General features: G+C 35.2%; 1 protein-coding gene and 1 long non-coding RNA gene across 2 annotated transcripts; both read left to right on the forward strand.

Moving 5' to 3' along the window:
* The first annotated feature begins 1,489 nt into the window (after window positions 1-1,489).
* LOC110901917 lies at window positions 1,490-2,575 on the forward strand. The gene is made up of 3 exons (XR_004872218.1): window positions 1,490-1,751; window positions 1,959-2,311; window positions 2,431-2,575. It is a non-coding gene; the product is annotated as an uncharacterized LOC110901917 (long non-coding RNA).
* Window positions 2,576-7,666: 5,091 nt separating this feature from the next.
* On the forward strand, window positions 7,667-9,051 carry LOC110901910. The gene is made up of 5 exons (XM_022148670.2): window positions 7,667-7,706; window positions 7,775-7,820; window positions 7,904-8,175; window positions 8,263-8,387; window positions 8,733-9,051. The coding sequence occupies exons 1-4, from the start codon at window positions 7,695-7,697 to the stop codon at window positions 8,377-8,379; spliced, it is 447 nt and encodes a 148-aa protein (XP_022004362.1). The 5' UTR covers window positions 7,667-7,694; the 3' UTR covers window positions 8,380-8,387; window positions 8,733-9,051.
* The last annotated feature ends 8,343 nt before the right edge of the window (window positions 9,052-17,394 follow it).

Here is a 17,394-nt window from a genome sequence, read left to right on the forward strand (position 1 = left end):
CGACCCCCTGTTTTATAATTTTTTTAGGTATATACGTTTTCGACCCCCGGTCGGAAATCTCAAGCTTCGCCACTGAATGCACAAACTGGATCTCGATTCCAATCACATAAATGTAGGTCGCTTTTACATCTTTTTTTTAATCAGATTTATCTATCATCGAATTGTATTAACTAAGACGCACAATTCAATAGGTTTTTGGGTTATAAAGCTTGAACACCCAAACAAAGCATATTTTGGTTTGTAAAAGTCAAAGTGGTTGCAACATCAAAAGGTGGGGGGGGGGGGAGGGGTAGTTGCACGGACCTCCCATCCGCCGGAGTATTGCAACTCCGCAAGCTAACAACGTCCCAATGTTGCCTGGCGGTGAGTACCCACGGTGAAGAGCCCCAACACCCCAATAGGGCATTGCCGGGAGTCGAACCGGTGACCTCAAGAAGAGGCCTGGGTGGAACTGGCCAACTGGGCTACCCCAGAAGGTTAATATCAAAAGCTCTATTCATAGAAACTCGATGTATACGAATACCATGTTGATCGTTATAGTTAAACTATGTTCAATATCCGGAATCCATTAATTTTTTATACCATCCAGAAAAGTTCGGCACAAACTGTGTTCCTGGATCCGATATCCATTAAAGTTTTTGCACCAAACATAAAGGTTCGACACAAACCATGATCCCGATTCCGATATCCATCCGTTAATTTTTGTACCAAGCAGAAAAGTTCGACACAAACCATGATCCCAGTTCTGGTCACATAAAAGTTATTTGTTTCTTGAAACATTAGGCAGAGTTCTTGGAGTTTTTATAAAGGATTGAATTTGTTATTTTATTGTGATTGTCAAAAGGCATAAACCAATATTTTCGTTGTGCAAATTATTTTCAACAGAGGTTTTGACTCAATTATCCTTTTTGATATCGCAAAAAACACAAAACACATATGTTCTCTAAATGATATCATAGTTCATGTCCATCTATGTCATCTTCTTCAATTACCCTCAGAAAACATCTACGGAAATTATGCTAATGGTATTAAACTTTAATCCAACAGTAACTTTTTATTTTTTAATTCTTGAATCTTTGAATTTAAACACATTCTAAATTTACAACAAATATACAAACAGTTAATTCCATTGTTCGTATAAAATACAATTGAGGATTTAATAAAGAGTAAATTACAAAAGTCGTCCTTTATGTTTGTATCGGGTTGCAAAGTGTGTCCTTTGTATTCAATAATTACAGAAAACCTACTCTATGTTTGCAAACCTTTGCATGGTTCGTCCTTTAGCTCTAACTTAGTTAAATTTCAATGATAAATCAGAGTAAATTGGTAATTTTACGAATCTATATATGATAAAAAGCAAAGTGAATGAACAGTATTGGAGGACATTTTTGTAATTTCCTTTTATAATCAGGTTTGCCACGCATCCAAAAACCAGCTTAAAACCCACCGCCTCTTCCCCATTCTTCAAAAACCCACCGCACCGGGGAGAGAGAGAGAGAGAGCATACCGCACGGGAGAGAGGGAGCGCATGAACGGACAAGATCTGGTGGACGCTGATGAGGACGATGATGGTGGATTCGAGGTAACAGTGAGGGTCTACAAGCGAGAGGAACACCGGCCACCTGATCTAGGGTTTCTGGAAGGGTTGGTTGTCTGGCAAGAGTTCCAGCAACTCCGATGAAGTTATGCATTTTTCCAAATTGGTCATGTCTTGTATATGTTAAGAGGAAAAGTGAATGAACAGTTATCAGGTATTTAACACAAAACACATGGAAGTCTCCTTAGCCTCCACTACTTCTCATCTCAATTTTTAGTGTTCATCTATTGCTAAAAAATGTTTTTTGTATGTAAGATTTCCTCTTATTGCTTCTATGATTTTTACATGTAATTCTATATATGTTATTATAGAACAGGTTTACTGATGTGTTTTTGTTTGGAAATTTATTACTGCTCTGCAGTTTATTTGGTATTTGACATCATATCCCTTGCTTTCAACAATGGGCGATGGGGCGATCTACAGTTGCTTGCTTGGTTAAAAATGTAAGATGATGATGGTGAAGGTTCTGGTGCTTAAGGGTTCTGCTGTGACAGAGGAAGGGAAATGAACAGTAGAGGGGTAATTGGGTAAAATCAACAGAAGAGGATTTGTGTGTTGGTTCCATTTTGGTGTTACTACAACTACATGCGGTGGCTAGATTTTATAAGTGTGCTAGACAGTGAAGTTTGGTGGTAGGGCTTACAAACCAGATCGGCACATGCATGTTCAATATCCGGTGAAGTTTCCAACAATTCGATCTGATCCAAAGTTAGGGTTCGTAATGTTTGATTTGAATGTTTAATATTTGTTGATGTGTGCTGGTTGTTTAATGATTTAGGGTTTATGTTTAACATACGTTGTGGTGTTCTCAATTAGTATTGTTTACCTTTCAGGAGTGGATAGACGTAAGTGTAAATTCTCCTCGGATGTCAAGAGAAACTACATACAAAATGTCACTAAACGATGTCATACTCAGTTGTTCAAGGCAAGTATTTTGATTGTATGTTAAATAACATCATTATTAGTAATTAATTTTGAATGATTTTAGGGGTTTTGGTTGCTGCAAATGAGATTTTGTTTAATAGAGTAATAAGAACAGTCAATTTTGTGTGCCTTTGAAAATTTGTGTATGAGAAAACAGACCAAGGAAACTTTGCATTTTTGTGGACAAAGGGAATTTATGCCTATAAATATATGTCAAATTCACATCATATGACAAAATATTTAATATATGGTACTGTTGACTTATGCATGTTTGGTCTGTCGTCATGAGGCTATGGCGTGGCGGGAAGTGCGAGTTTCTCCACTTGCAGCCTCTGTTGCAGCCTTTGCGGTCTAATAGATAAATCTGAGCCAGACGGTTGCTTTAGTGACGGGTCAAAATGACGAATTTTTATACGGGTAAAAGTTACCCCAAACACATTTTGCCCATGTTGTTTTTTATACGGATACATATGTATCCAGGTGTCAAGAGGCTGTGATGAGTTTAGTCAACATCGTTTCTTGGCGCGGTAGAATCGGAGAACGGCAAGTGTGATGTTTTCCACTTGCAACCTCGGTTGCAGCCATGGCGGTCTAATAGACTGATAAGAGCCAAACAGGTTGGTCGAGTAACGAGTCAAAATGTTGGCTTTTTATACGGGTATGTGAATTAAGATCAAACGTGATGTGTCATTCTAAAAAAGGAAAAACGATATCAGTTTAATTATTGATGTAATAGTTTTGTTTGATTTTCTATTGCACTACTTGCTGGCTGTACTGCATTCCATAGCAGCTTGCTTTGGATTTTGGAAGCTGTTTTCTCTGGTGTTAATAGAAGTCTCATGTTGCCATTCAAAAAAAAAAAAAAGATAAAGAGAACGTTTCGATGTGATTTGTATTTTTTATGAAGAAGAATGATTTGTATTTTTGATGAAGGATGCTAAGAAAGTGACAAATCATGGTGCAGCTCTTCATCTATATTTCTGCACATATGCACTCTGCTTTTTCTCTTTTTAATTTGTTATATTTCATACATCTACGTCACTGGGACCTTCTATTTAAGTTAATTTGCAGCAAAAAAAACAACGTTCATTTGATTAAAAAAAAACATGTTTCACTAAACGGGACTTAAACACCCGAAAACGACTCGTGTATTCGTTTTGTACCACATAATTACTTTTCTCATACTTTTCGCAATTGAACCGTACGCGTCATCGAACATACATAAGTATGGGTGAACAAATTACAATGACCTATGATTCTAGCCATAAAACGGATACAAGGTGTGTTGCGCGCAACGCGCGCATGGTGTATAACACTAGTTTATTTAATGTATCTAATAAATAAAAAAAATAAAGTTTATGTAAATCATATGTTGCCAAATAATGTTTAACACCTAATCAAATACGTATTATGTCTTCTACTTTTTAAAAGCAAATACAAACAAAGTAATCCAATAAAATAGTTTACTTACCCATCACTTGGGCACAATCTTTTACCCTATGTATACAAACATCACAAAGTTAAATTCAAAAACATTTTTAGAGAGTAACGGAATTGGGGGGAGCAAGAGTCACTGGAAGTTCCCTAGAATGATTTCTCCTGCACTTCGTATTGGCCCCTCGTACAGGCCTAGACTCCCCGTATAAGTTGACTGATGTGACGTTGTACGAGGTGCAGAAGTTGGTCGGGAAAAGCAACCCTATACGCTTCGTATAGCCCTATACGAAGCGTATAGGAGGGTGTGGATTTAGGGAACAAGGTGTCTGAATATGTACACCCAAAAAAAATGATACCAATTACCAAAGGCATCGGAGAAGAAATCAACTCCACACCACGGCCACCACAACCATCTAGCCGCCGCACTGCCATCACTGCACAACCACTGAACCACCGCCACTACAACACCAGCACCGAATTGCCACGACCACCAGTCAATTTTCATAACCACCGCAACTGTTGTCGGCCCCGACCATCTCTCTCCTACTTCTTCGTCACCGTAGAGACCAAAAACTTTGGTGTTTTATTGCTCCCCTCTGTAACCGTCAAACGATGGGGGAAACATGGTTGGGGGAAATGTGTCGATTTGGTTTTTTCTTTCCCGAACGGGTGCATTGCTTTTGTTGTTGATGTGAAGTTGCGTTGGTTTGGTTCGCGTTAGTTTGGATGTTAATTCAGATTGTTGTCCGATTTTTTCTTAATGTTGTATAAACTTGCGTTAATTGGATGTGGTTGTTTAAACGATTTTCTTTTGGAGGAAATTGAATAGACATGTGGTATATTATATGATAGTAATATTTATTACCTTAGTTGTAATCATTTAGAAGCGGTTGTAATATGGGCGGTTGTAATTGCCATGCGTATTTATGTGTGGTTGTTAGAATCAAATAGGTGCCTTTAAATGAACGATGCCATAGTAGGCAACTCAAGTTGTTTTTTTGTAATATAAGATAATTAAATGGGTGAATAAACATTGTTTCTTATAGGATTAATTCCATTCAGGAAGAATTATCATTATCATTTATTTATTTATTTATTTATATTAAAACACATAGTTAATAAATAGTGGCCAACCCATTAAGAAGTTTCAACGTGCAACTTTTTTTATTGTTTTTTTTTTTATATTTATGCTATATAATTTTTCTCCAATAACTCATGTTTGTTAACTTAAAGAAAAACCTAAATTCGTAGTTTTCCTTAATTTTTTCAGGCATTTCGTTGTAAATTTTGTTGAGAGCAGAGTTGCATTCAAAATAAAGTGTACATTTTGTATTTTTATATATGTTATATGAGTGCATGCCAATATCGTGGTGCTACCCTGACGAACCGAACCGATTCCTACCAAACAATTGTTTTCAATCGATATAGATCATATGTTGATAAGATCTTTTGGTCATATCACGATTTTATTTATTTGTTTTTTTTCCTTTTTCGATTGCTGTAACGAGTGTCAGTACTGTAACATAACGAGATGAAGCGATACCAATCAAATTACTGTCGCATAGCATGGGAAAAATTCACCGGCGCAACGCTCCGGTTTTGATACCACTAGTTAAATTAATAAAATATATAGTTTGTACGTACGTAGGTGTAGGGGCGTAGCTTTGTGGGGGCCGGGGGGCCGATCCTCCGAACTTTTTGCTCAGTAGTGTCCGGTATGTAGTTTTAGTATAGAATTTTTTAGGTATATACGTTTTCGACCCATCGGTTTTATAATTTTTTTAGGTATATACATTTTTGACGTCTCAATCGGAAATTTCAAACTTAACCACTACATAGGTGTAATCTTTTCTCCAAGAGGGGGGGGGGTGGGCATGCATGCAGTTAGTTTAAGGTGGAAGCACGAGGGCATAATGAAGGGAAGACTTTATATTTATTAAATAGGAGGTGGAGGAAGGAATAACGTAGGCTTGTTTTTTTTTTTTAAAGTTTTAAGTGTCCTTAATTATCAATCTCTAGAATTAATTAAAGAAGCTGCTGGACGCTCCTACTACGTGGCTTCCACTTAGCCATTCCATGCATGACACTAGCTTTTGAATAATACATATAATAATTAAGGTCAAGACGTCAAGTCAAAGGAAAACACGCAAACTTGCTTATCTAATTCTAATCTTTCCTTTTTATCTTACTTCGGTACTAAATTGCTAAAATATTATAATTGGTGTGCATCTTAAGTAAAAGTTTTCAATCATATGATTGTTAGGAGGCTTAATTAGCTAAGCAGTGACATCATACCACCCACCCATTTCATTTGGGATTAGCTTAATTATATGTTTAAGTTTTAAACAAGTTGTTCCTTAATCCAAAAATGTTACTAAACTCATTAGGTTAATCATTAACCTGTGATGAGTTGAATATGGTCAAAATGATCGTTGTAATTACTAGAATTGATTAATAGGTGATGTTGTTAGCGTCCGAGGATGAAGGTTCAACACTTATAAAACTATTTGGTTCCTTGATTAGGTTGATCTATAAATGTTGTAAATAAATAGCATGATGCAAGATTCGATGGGTTCAATTGGCAAGTCGTGGTTATTTTCTTATGCGCGTGATTAGGTTTTTGGTATGAACTCTATTTCATTTGGTTTAATTAGGAGGCCAACGATTCTTTTAGTACATACACAATCAAACATTATAAAATACATTCTCTATTTTGATAATAACATTAAAATTAGCATTTTATAAAATACAAATAAGAGGACGTTTAAGATAAGCAAATCCATCAACAATCCTCGAAGAAGGCATGCCTCCATTGCTAATCCGTTGATGAAGGTTCGTAGGGAAAAGAGGTGAGCATATGGATCGCCAACAACGCGGAGGGATGGATCACTGATGAAATCATCATCAACGACTACACCATTATCGGAATAGTGGTGGATCACCTACATATTACCAAAGACATATTAACGATGATGCTTCATCAACGAGTACGCCCGTTGCGTGCTTTATCAGTAGATCATGACGAAAGATCATCAATGGATATCCATAAGAAATCCATTTATATTGTTGGGTTTCAATATAAAAAGGTAAAATAAATTACAATTATTTGTGACAAAAATATATAATAAATGATAAAAATAAGAAAATTACATAATATGAAATAATTCCTGAAAATAAAAATATATAATAATATATCAAATATGTTTATTCAAAACCATCATTGGCTACTTCATTAGCACATGTGTTAGCTTATGGATCCCATTGCCTTCATCGATCAGCCAATAGCTCACCAATCTTTTAAATCCGTTGGTATCAAAGAACCCAATGAACACAATCTATAATACAGTTGTTCTACTTGTAATGGTCAACGAACGGGTAGTTTTTTTATAGTCTTGCTTTGAATTTGATGTCGGCCAAACCATGTTTTGGTTAGATCATAACAAACCTCTAAAACCTATAATATTCCACCTCACGCATACACCAATGTTAAGCATGACCCGCCCAAACAACATGTGCTTGAGTATTAAACTTATATCTATTTACAAAATTTGACTGACGGCGCATAAACCCATGATTGATTTGGACCCAAGGGAGTAGAATGATGACACGTAACACCCTCCTGCATGAATGTAATATTATAATGTGTTTATTCCCCTAGCTAGCAAGTATAAAAGAAAATGGGATGGAGACAAGAATACAAAACCTTAACTCTTAAAGTTGTTACACCACCATCAGCATGATCATGAAGGTAACATCATCTATATGGATTGCTAAAGAAAGAAATGTTACTGAATTAAATTCTGTAAATTATTGCAGCTTTTCGGCTGGATGCGGAATGGGGGACAGAACACAAATGTTGCTCGTAAGTAACCTTAAAAGAATTGCATGCATACACAACAAGTTAATTCTCTCAAGAATGTTAAATTTTTATGGTCGGTTTTGTAGATAACATAATTAAGCCAAAACAAGAGTTTTGTGATGGGTTGCTGAGGATTGGAAAACTCGAGAACGAGTTGACAAAACTGGTGCCAACAAAACCTGCTGCAGCTGATCATGCAGCAGCAGCAGCAGACATTGACCGCACCATTAAAGCTATCATTGGTAGATGCAAAGATAAAAAGGCAATTGGGAAGAAATCAGTTTCTTTTCTTTTCAAGAAATTTTTTGTAGCAATTCCTAGTTTTCATGATCCACTTCCAGAATCAAGAATGGAAACGGTAATCACTAATCAATTAAATCTTTTTCATACGTTTATGATTGATTGTCTTGAATTCCTTCTGATTATTATTAAAATGATTTATTAGCTACTAAGGGCCATGCTTAACAACCCTCAAGCATCATTACCAAGAAAGCACTCAATTCAAGGGAAAGTTACAGAGGATCATACTGGGTCAAAATGGGTCAAAATGGGTCAAAACTGATTCCGAATGTGAGTATTACTTTCGGTTTTAACTTTACTAGACATGTAGAAAAAACTCACCGAATAACTCTTTTAACATAATCTTGAAAACAGTGGCGGATATAGAAATTTGATGCAATTGGTTACTTTTAATAGATTTTCACTAATTCTCCGCATTTTTTTTCCAAATCATACAAAGTTTCCACTATTTTTTTTCTAATTTTTTCCCAAACTGAGAGGGTTACTGGAACCTCCAAAACACCCCTAGATCTGCCCCTGCTTGAAAAAAGGTCCATGTTGGAAGCATAAAGTTTTTTTTTCTTAATTTGCGTATGCCCCTTGTGCTTGATGATTTTGGTACTATATATTTTGCAGATATCGTTCTAGAGATATGAAACTTGTAAGAGACAAGAGGTGTAATCCTTTTCTTGCTTAATTTTGAGGTGAACTTGCCTTGTTTTTTTTCTTGGAGAACAATTAAGGAGGGATATTGAATGACCAAAAGTTGAGATAGATCTTGTTTGTTTTTTCAGGCTTGTATCAATTTTCAAGGGTTCAGATGCATGTTAAGCTGTATTATATATGTGAAAAACTTAACACATTCAAATCATGTTTAATTTGTTTGTTTTTATATATGGTATGACCTCTATTTGCATTCCTTTTCCCATCAACACAACCATATTATGTATTTTCTTGGAGCACAAGTTTTTCGATCCATTCGGGATTCTATGTATATGTTACTAGTTCAAGTACCTCTGCTTACACGGGTGGTCTCAAAGTAAATTATACACTACAAGAAAATACGCATATCTTGACACGCGAACAATGACACACACTCATTTTATGACATTTAGAAGTGTATGTCAAGAAAAAAATATCATGTTTTACAAAATTTAATAAATTTAGAATAAATTACAAATATCATCATTTATATTGACATCAAATTGCAAACTCTATTCTTTGTCTTCAAAAAGTATAAAAAAACGTACTCGATGTTTGCAAACTCTTATATGTTACATCATTTAACCTTAACTCAGTTAATTTTTTAGTTATATCTGACCAAGTGCCATGAGGGTATTTTAGTCATTTTACCCTAAAAACTAATATATATATATATATATATATATATATATATATATATATATATATATATATCTTTTATATAAAAGCAAAATAAGTTTGACCATTTGACCATGATGTGGCAATGGTCTTTGGGAAGATATTTGTGTTTTAGGAGCCATTTATCTCAATTCTCTCAATTCTCAATCAATTCTCCTTCAATTCATATACCGCCTCACAATTCCTGCATTCTTCTTTCAAACGCTCCTTTGATTATATATGGAAAGTTGAATAATTCATCAATTACCGGAAGATCTTTTGCGAAAATATGGAAGCGTTTCCAATTTTACTGCGTATATACAATTTATGGCTTTTAATCGGAGGATTCAAAGGACCATTCAAGTTGCATGTTTTGTTTTATCTTCATCATCCTTCGAAACTGAAGCATCGGTAAGTTAGATTCCATCTCTGTTTGTGATTTTGTAGTTGTTATAAGAAAACCCTAATTTGGTTGTATGATTTTTATGTTGTTACTCTTGATTAAGCCGCGAATTCTTTTTTATATGCGGTTTTAAGCAGTTCATTGTTCTAATTTGTGTGTTTTTTGATGTTATTATACACCCTAATATATTTGTTTTTGTGTCAGCTTAATCCTGTGTTGTTACTTTTCCTTTTCATTCATTAGATCATAAACCCTAATCGCATTTTGTTAATACTAGAGATAGATTTAGGTAGCATGTTTGTACAGAATTAGAAATTTTAATAAAACATAGTTTTAGATCTGTTTGTAGAAGATAACATTGTTCTAATTTCAATATATTCGTGTGTATGTTTATTTTTTTTCTTTGCAGGTATGGAACGTGGCTTTCTGGTTCATATGACGGATCCATATAAATCTGAGTTGGTCAGGAACCCTGTTTTATTTGTTATTTTTCAGTTTGTAGATATTATTAAATTTTAATTTTTGTCAATGTTCTTATTTTTTTATTTTCCCTTATAAAGATACCGTTTTTTTACTTTTCAGGAATTGCCTAAGTGGTATGATTCATGGATAGGTCTTGCTAATTATCCGGTAGGGTGTGTAGACCTAATAACAGACAATGGTTATAAGTGGTCTGTTGTTATTGAATCGAATACAAGGGGGTTTTTATATGTCAAGGTTGGGTGACAGTTCTTATAATGCTTGCAGTTGAGGAGAATGATCTGGTATTATTTGAAAATGTGGATATCAAAACATTTAAATTGAAACATATCAAAGGCCACCACGGTAGATATGTGAATCCTATGTTCTATTGTGTCATGACGAATATAGAAACAAAAGATCTGGTATTATGCTAAAATTTGTATATATTTTTATCGTATTTTTTAATTTATTTTGTTTGATTATGTTTACCAAATATTTCTTTTTTCAGCTGCTCCATATGGCCTTCGTGGATAATTATTTTAAGAATGATCCCTTGGATTATCGTTTCAAATTACGTTTTGGAAACAAACGGTTCTGGACGGTATACATCGTACGTCGTTTTGGTACCAACTACATTATTGTTGACTGGTTACATATTTCAAATGATCTTCATCTAGCAACAAGGGATTTTGTTATATTTGAATTATTGGGATATAATGATTTCAATATTCGAGTTTTTAACAAGGATGGTTTGCAGTGTATCCATCCAGAACCTTTCTCTGCATATTCTGATGTATGAGTAGAAGAAGTATGTGAAGTTCTAGTTGATGGTAATTTTGAAGATGAAATCCATCATTTGTCGGACATACTACCGTCTGATGTTGACGATACTAATTATGAATTTGATGTTCAGTTCGAAGATTCTGAAGTTGAATCTGATGCAAACCAACATGTGTACGCAAAGGATGTTGAAGATGGTATAGTAAAATCCCCTATAGATGTGGGTGATGTTTACGAACTGAGTTAGGTTTTAAACAATCGTTTTGTAAGTTTGTTAATTTAATAATTTATCTTTAACTGATTTTGTTTAATACGTTTGAATTGACTGCACACTAATATTGGTTATTGTTATTTAAATGTAGAAATTCCCAAAAGATTTTGCTGCGAACGTTAACCTAGCCGACATAGAAGAGATGACTGTTGTGACTGAAAATGGTTTTTCAAAGACGTTGTCCCTCCGTTCCGAAACTGGTAACAAATAGGTTAGATATGCATTTAGAGGTTGGACAAGGTTTATGCGCCAAGCTGGTTTGGAGAATGAATATCGTTTTCTACTTCATTATTATTCTAATCGTGCAACATTGATGATTACCAATGGTCGATTAGTCTGATGCTAATTTTCACAACGCAACTTAAGAATTTTAATGTTATTATCATGGTTATAAGTTCTTAAACATGTATCTTTCAGGTTACTTATTTTTTGATTTCACCTTTTAAGCATAATGGAAATGATAATAAAAAATTATTTTATTTTTATATGCATCTGTATTTTTTCTTTGTATTTTGGAGTTTATTTTGTTTTATCTTTGTCGTTTAACCATAATGTATTTATATTTCTGCGAACAACTCTTATTTACCGATAAGGTGGCGCTTTAGGATATCTTAATACTATTTATATAACATCATCCTATGTTAAAACATTATGGCATCTTTCTACTACGTTATTTGATAACATATTTACTCAAAAGCGATTAATGTAGCAAATTATTTTTATATTATCCTTGTGTATATTTTGTTCCAGTCATCATGTCTTGAAATTGAGCTCCGTAAATGACCTCATAATGTCTTTAAAAGATGGACCATTGTTTCATAATTTATGCTAATAAGTCGGTTCTTTTAGTTCTGATTTTTACAGTATTACCATGAAGACTTCTTATTCATCTGTCAAATATATAGAATATCGACTCTTGAATTCTTTTGTATGATTTGTATTACTTTGATATCCTATTATTGACAACTTTGGTATTCACGCTATTATTTACAACTGCTTTACTTTTTATGTTGAAACAATTAAATTTATATGATCATAGTTACAAAATTGGGATTTCAAAATGTGCTTGGTGAATGAAGCTTATGGGAATACGTTCCATGTGCATTTTACAGCATTGTAATGGAAGCTCCAAAAAAGTTCGTAAATTTGGTGTGTGAAGTCAATAGACATAATTTGCTTGATCCTCAATTGTAAGAACTAAGTAAGTTGGATCCAATCTGGATACTTTTAGTTTTTTTTATTATGTTTTAACTTAAATTAACTTAAATATGGACATGTAAACTGATTGACCGTAAATATAGAAAATGCTATTTTTTGACATATTTCCATATTTATGTACTTTCATGATTGATTTATATTTAATGGAAATTATTTTTTAGATCTTATAGTTTTGTATAAGATACAATGTTTCCTTAATTAACAGTGCCTACCTTATTATAAATATTCTTTAAACCTTCCATACTTCTTACATACATCTCTAATCAGAAAATACTCTATCAATTGCCATATACCGACGTAAGTCCCTAGATTGACTGTTCTATATTTTGATGCTTTTGATCCAAATGTATAGCATATTGATTATTTAGTACAATGTGTTTGTATATGTTTTTATGTTTTTATTTTACTAATATTACATTTGCATTGTATGAAGAAATGGAACAACCTGCAATCACCCTGTTGAATAATTTGGACCTCAACGTTGATAACTACACCATCAGCATTCGCATTATTCGTTTGTGGACAAGAGTTGATTTCAATAATGCTTGAAAGGTTTATTGCTATGATGTGATAGTCATGGACAGTGAAATAAGCGTTTATAGACTACTCATTTATGTTAATATTATATAAAGCTAATCCTTAGAATACGTCTTATTTGTATACAAAAATGTTGTTTTTTTGTCCGGGAACAAAAATGCAAGCTTTTGTTTTGGCAAAAAACGCAACTGAATACCAACATCTTTTAGAAGAAAAGCGTTGTTTGACTATTCGAAATCCATCATTGGGTGAGAATCGTCAGAAGGTGAAATACGCTCACGGTGGGTTGAAGATTAACCTTAATAAGAACACCGTCGTTGAGGAATGCCACGAGCCTATTGGTTCTGAATGGGGTTTTGATTTTACTCCGTTTAATTCTGTTGTTGAGGATCCAACAGATGACAACAAGTTATTTAAAAGTCCAATTGGTACCATATACAATTATCACTATATTAGTTTAATACACATCTTTATGTTGGTAACACTTTTTTTTCCTCAGATGTAATTGGATTTGTGGACAAGAGTTTTCCCTTCGAGGTAGACAGGGAAACTAATAATGGAAAAAACCAGAAGAAAGTCATGTTTATGCTTGAAGACTTACAGTATTTATATTTTTGTCATATTTACTACTGGTAATATTATTTTTCTTTCGTAATTTTTTCTACACTAATCATTTTATTTTTGTCTACCTTTAATGTTCAGCAATAAGCAAATCTTTGTGACACTTTGGGATAATCATGCTGATCAAATAATGGAGTATGAGAGCAGCAATCGAGATGAAAATAGGGTTGTCATAATCATTGAGTTTGGAAAATACAAATTCTGGGGAGGTATGATATTACTTAAAAAGAATCTGAACTTTCTTTACTGTTTCAATTTTAATAGTTGCACAAATTAATCAATTTATTTATTATTATGTACAGGACATTTGTCTGTATCTAATCTGTATACCGTCGCTCGAGTCTTAATTAACAGTGATATTGATGAGGTTGTTCAGTTTAAAAAAGGTACACTATCATAATATATTTTTAAAATTATGTTTACCGTTTGGTGAGTCAAAATACTTATAATTTCATATTTGATCAGATTTATCGAGAAACTTCTCCCAAAACTTCCTCCAGTTATTCTGGTTTAAGTTCTTCGGTTGTCAAGTCAACCATTGAAGAGTACCTTTCTGACTTTACTTTTACCCCCATTGGATCGTTGAACTCAATAGATAAGGTAAAAGGTTGGCTGATTGGGCCACAGATAGTAAACCGGACCTAGGTGGGCCGAGTGGTTATAAGAACCATAATAATAAGTTGGATATGATTGATAATATGTGTGGAATATATGACCCGAGTCCCTAGTGCCATCTTATTAGGTGATTAACTTATGATGTGTCATACAATAACGCTAAATGTGATTGTGAAGCTGTTTACGAACTGATACGTGTAAAGTTAATTGTGAACTGAATCACTTGTGATAAGGTGTGATGTGAACCTGTGTTGTGGTTATAAGTAGGACCAAATACTTGCTAAGACTTGCGTAACGATGTGCGTTTTACTTACTTGTAACTTGTGTAATAAATGCAAAGAATACATGATCACGTGTACACGAAACTAACTGCTATCGGTAACCACATTAGGGACTGATTGATCAACTTGGAATACGTATTTTAATCTTACCGAGCAAACAAAGGTGAGTTCATCTCTCTCTTGAGCATGCGTCCTGGTGGTTGGGATAGTCTTTGGGTATCCCTAAGAGGGATTGGTTTTGGGTAAATCTGGGAATGTTGGATAATATACTCATCCTATCACCATTAAAGTCCCTCCGTGTTGTTTGGTTACCTAAGGGGTAACATGATATTAGTTAGTAGCGCTACTTAGGTTTGGCAACCTCACCCCGTACCTGGGAGGACGGGTGTTGAACTAATGACCTAGTCATGACCAATGCTTTGATAGGAGCATTGGAGAAAGGGCTATGTAAAATCAGAAGCCGTCTTGTATTCAGGGTGTTATCAACATTAAATTCAATGGATTAACTAAACACTCACTAACCAACGTTTTCGTAAAATTATGAACTCACCAGCATTGTCAGATACATTTGTTGCATGCTCGCAGGTCGTTAGATGTCTTGGATTGGAACTTGCTGTCTGGAGTTGCTGAAGTGGTCATGGGTCGAACTGGAGGGATACATGTGTTGGAATCATTGATATGACACGTTGATTTTGAAACAGTTAAACTATGATTTCTTTTATTGCTTCCGCTGAACATGTTGGGTTTTATTTAAACTTATTGATGGTACTTTTCATTAATAATTGGCATTTTCATTTTTAAACTTGTTATGAGTTCAACATGATTAGTGGCTCGTTATTGGTTTGTCACACGCCTAGTAGGGTTTTCCATGGGTTGTATTTTGGGGGTGTGACAGTTTGGTATCAGAGCCACTGGTTATAGTGAATTTGGTTTTGAAACGTTTTTATAAAACCAGACTATAACCGAACAGTTCTGAAAACGAGGATACAACCATGACACTCAACTCCAGATTGCAAGGTTCGTCTTTTCATCTGTGGTTTACATTACATGAGTAGTGTACATTTGTTTATGTAGCGTACAAACACACACTCATCACTATAGCATGATTACATGAATTGCTTGCTTACATTATGATGCGTTAGTAGCATGTCATAATCCTTAGATACTTGTGATCTTATCGTTTTGATAACCGCTGTTTAGCATTCGAGTTTAAGGAACCATTTGACATGAGTTATGAGGAACTGAGATGAGGATGCAAATCGCAATATTATTGTGGGTGCACACATAATAATAATGTGGGGTGCATGCGAGTCCTAGTGAGGTTTAACAAGTGAATAAGGGGTTCCGTTCCGTTATTTGATCGATGTGAAACACTACAAACCTATAGGGGTCATGGCAGTGATTGCCTCCTACTTGAATGTGATCTTTACACTTCTCTCTGAATTCTCGCGAATCTCGAAGATATCGAGTATTACCTGAACACCCGTCTGAACGCCTAGCGAACTGTGTAGAATGTTAGGTGCTTGTACGAACATCCCTGAGTGGATGTTGCAACATCAATGATCGGCCTATATCTTCCTCACTCCTCTTTGTTTGCTGGAACTCGATGTGCTGACGTCTTAGACCCTGAAGTACGATCACTTCTGCAACGCTCTGGAAACATACCGTGTATTACTCGGAGAACTTGCAGCATCGGGGGACAAAAGGATGAGTACTTTACCGACTTCAGTATTTGGACGACCCTGATTACCAACAACGAACATCAGCAATTTGATGCCAATCGGATCTTTAACCCTAGTCAGCGACTTATGGGAGCCAACTCTTACGAATCAATCGGGACATAGACAATGACAACTAACCTTAGTGTGGCATAGGTAACTGCCAGCACAATGAGTAGCGCCCTAGGATGTGGCACGAGATGTGAAAAGATGGATTTGGTTGGTGAAAGATCATAGGGCTCCGTTTCAAGCAACGAAATTAGAGGCAACAGTCATGGCAACATCAAAGAACTCGTAATCGTAGTCTACAGCATGGAAACGAAGGTGATACTGACGGGGATTGATTGTTGTTAAGTTAAGACGTCAACAAGCAAGGGAATAATGACAGTACTGGAAATTCTCGTAATGATAACAACAACACTGGAAATGATACTCATGGAAGGGCATTTAGGATTGGCGTGGGCGACGCCAAGATTTTAGCAACATGGTAGCCAGCATGAGTAGCTAAACGCTTCGTCTCTGCCCTGCTTAACCCTGATGCTTCTTGAAACCGAATCTGTTGTGGAATTGGCTGATGGCAAGTCAATTGGAACCTCATATGCTTGTTGGGATTCAAACTCGACCTTGTGGGACGAGTGTACAACATCGACCTCCCTTCTACTATCCTTGGTAGATACGATGCATTAGTTAGTATGGATTGGTTATCTAGATATTGCGCAGATACACCCTGTGAGAAGAAAATTTTCTGTATCCTTCTTCCTAGTGGAAAATCGTTAACCGTTCTAAAAGCGTCAGAGTGGCGCAAGGGTTAGCGCCATTTCAGCTATGAAGGCCCAGAAGTGTCTACGGAGGGAATACCCCGCTACGTTAACAATCGTTACTGATATTAAGGCTAAGGAAAAGAGGATCGGGGATCCACCAGTTGTTCGTGATTCTTCTCGGTGTGTTACCCGAGGAACTTTCAGGTTTACTTCCATGACTGTTAGATAGACTCTCAGTTTGACCTCACGCTAGAGGCAGCCATGATTCTTCG

Source organism: Helianthus annuus, chromosome 2, assembly GCF_002127325.2.
Source record: "Helianthus annuus cultivar XRQ/B chromosome 2, HanXRQr2.0-SUNRISE, whole genome shotgun sequence".
NCBI classification, from domain to species: Eukaryota; Viridiplantae; Streptophyta; class Magnoliopsida; order Asterales; family Asteraceae; genus Helianthus; species Helianthus annuus.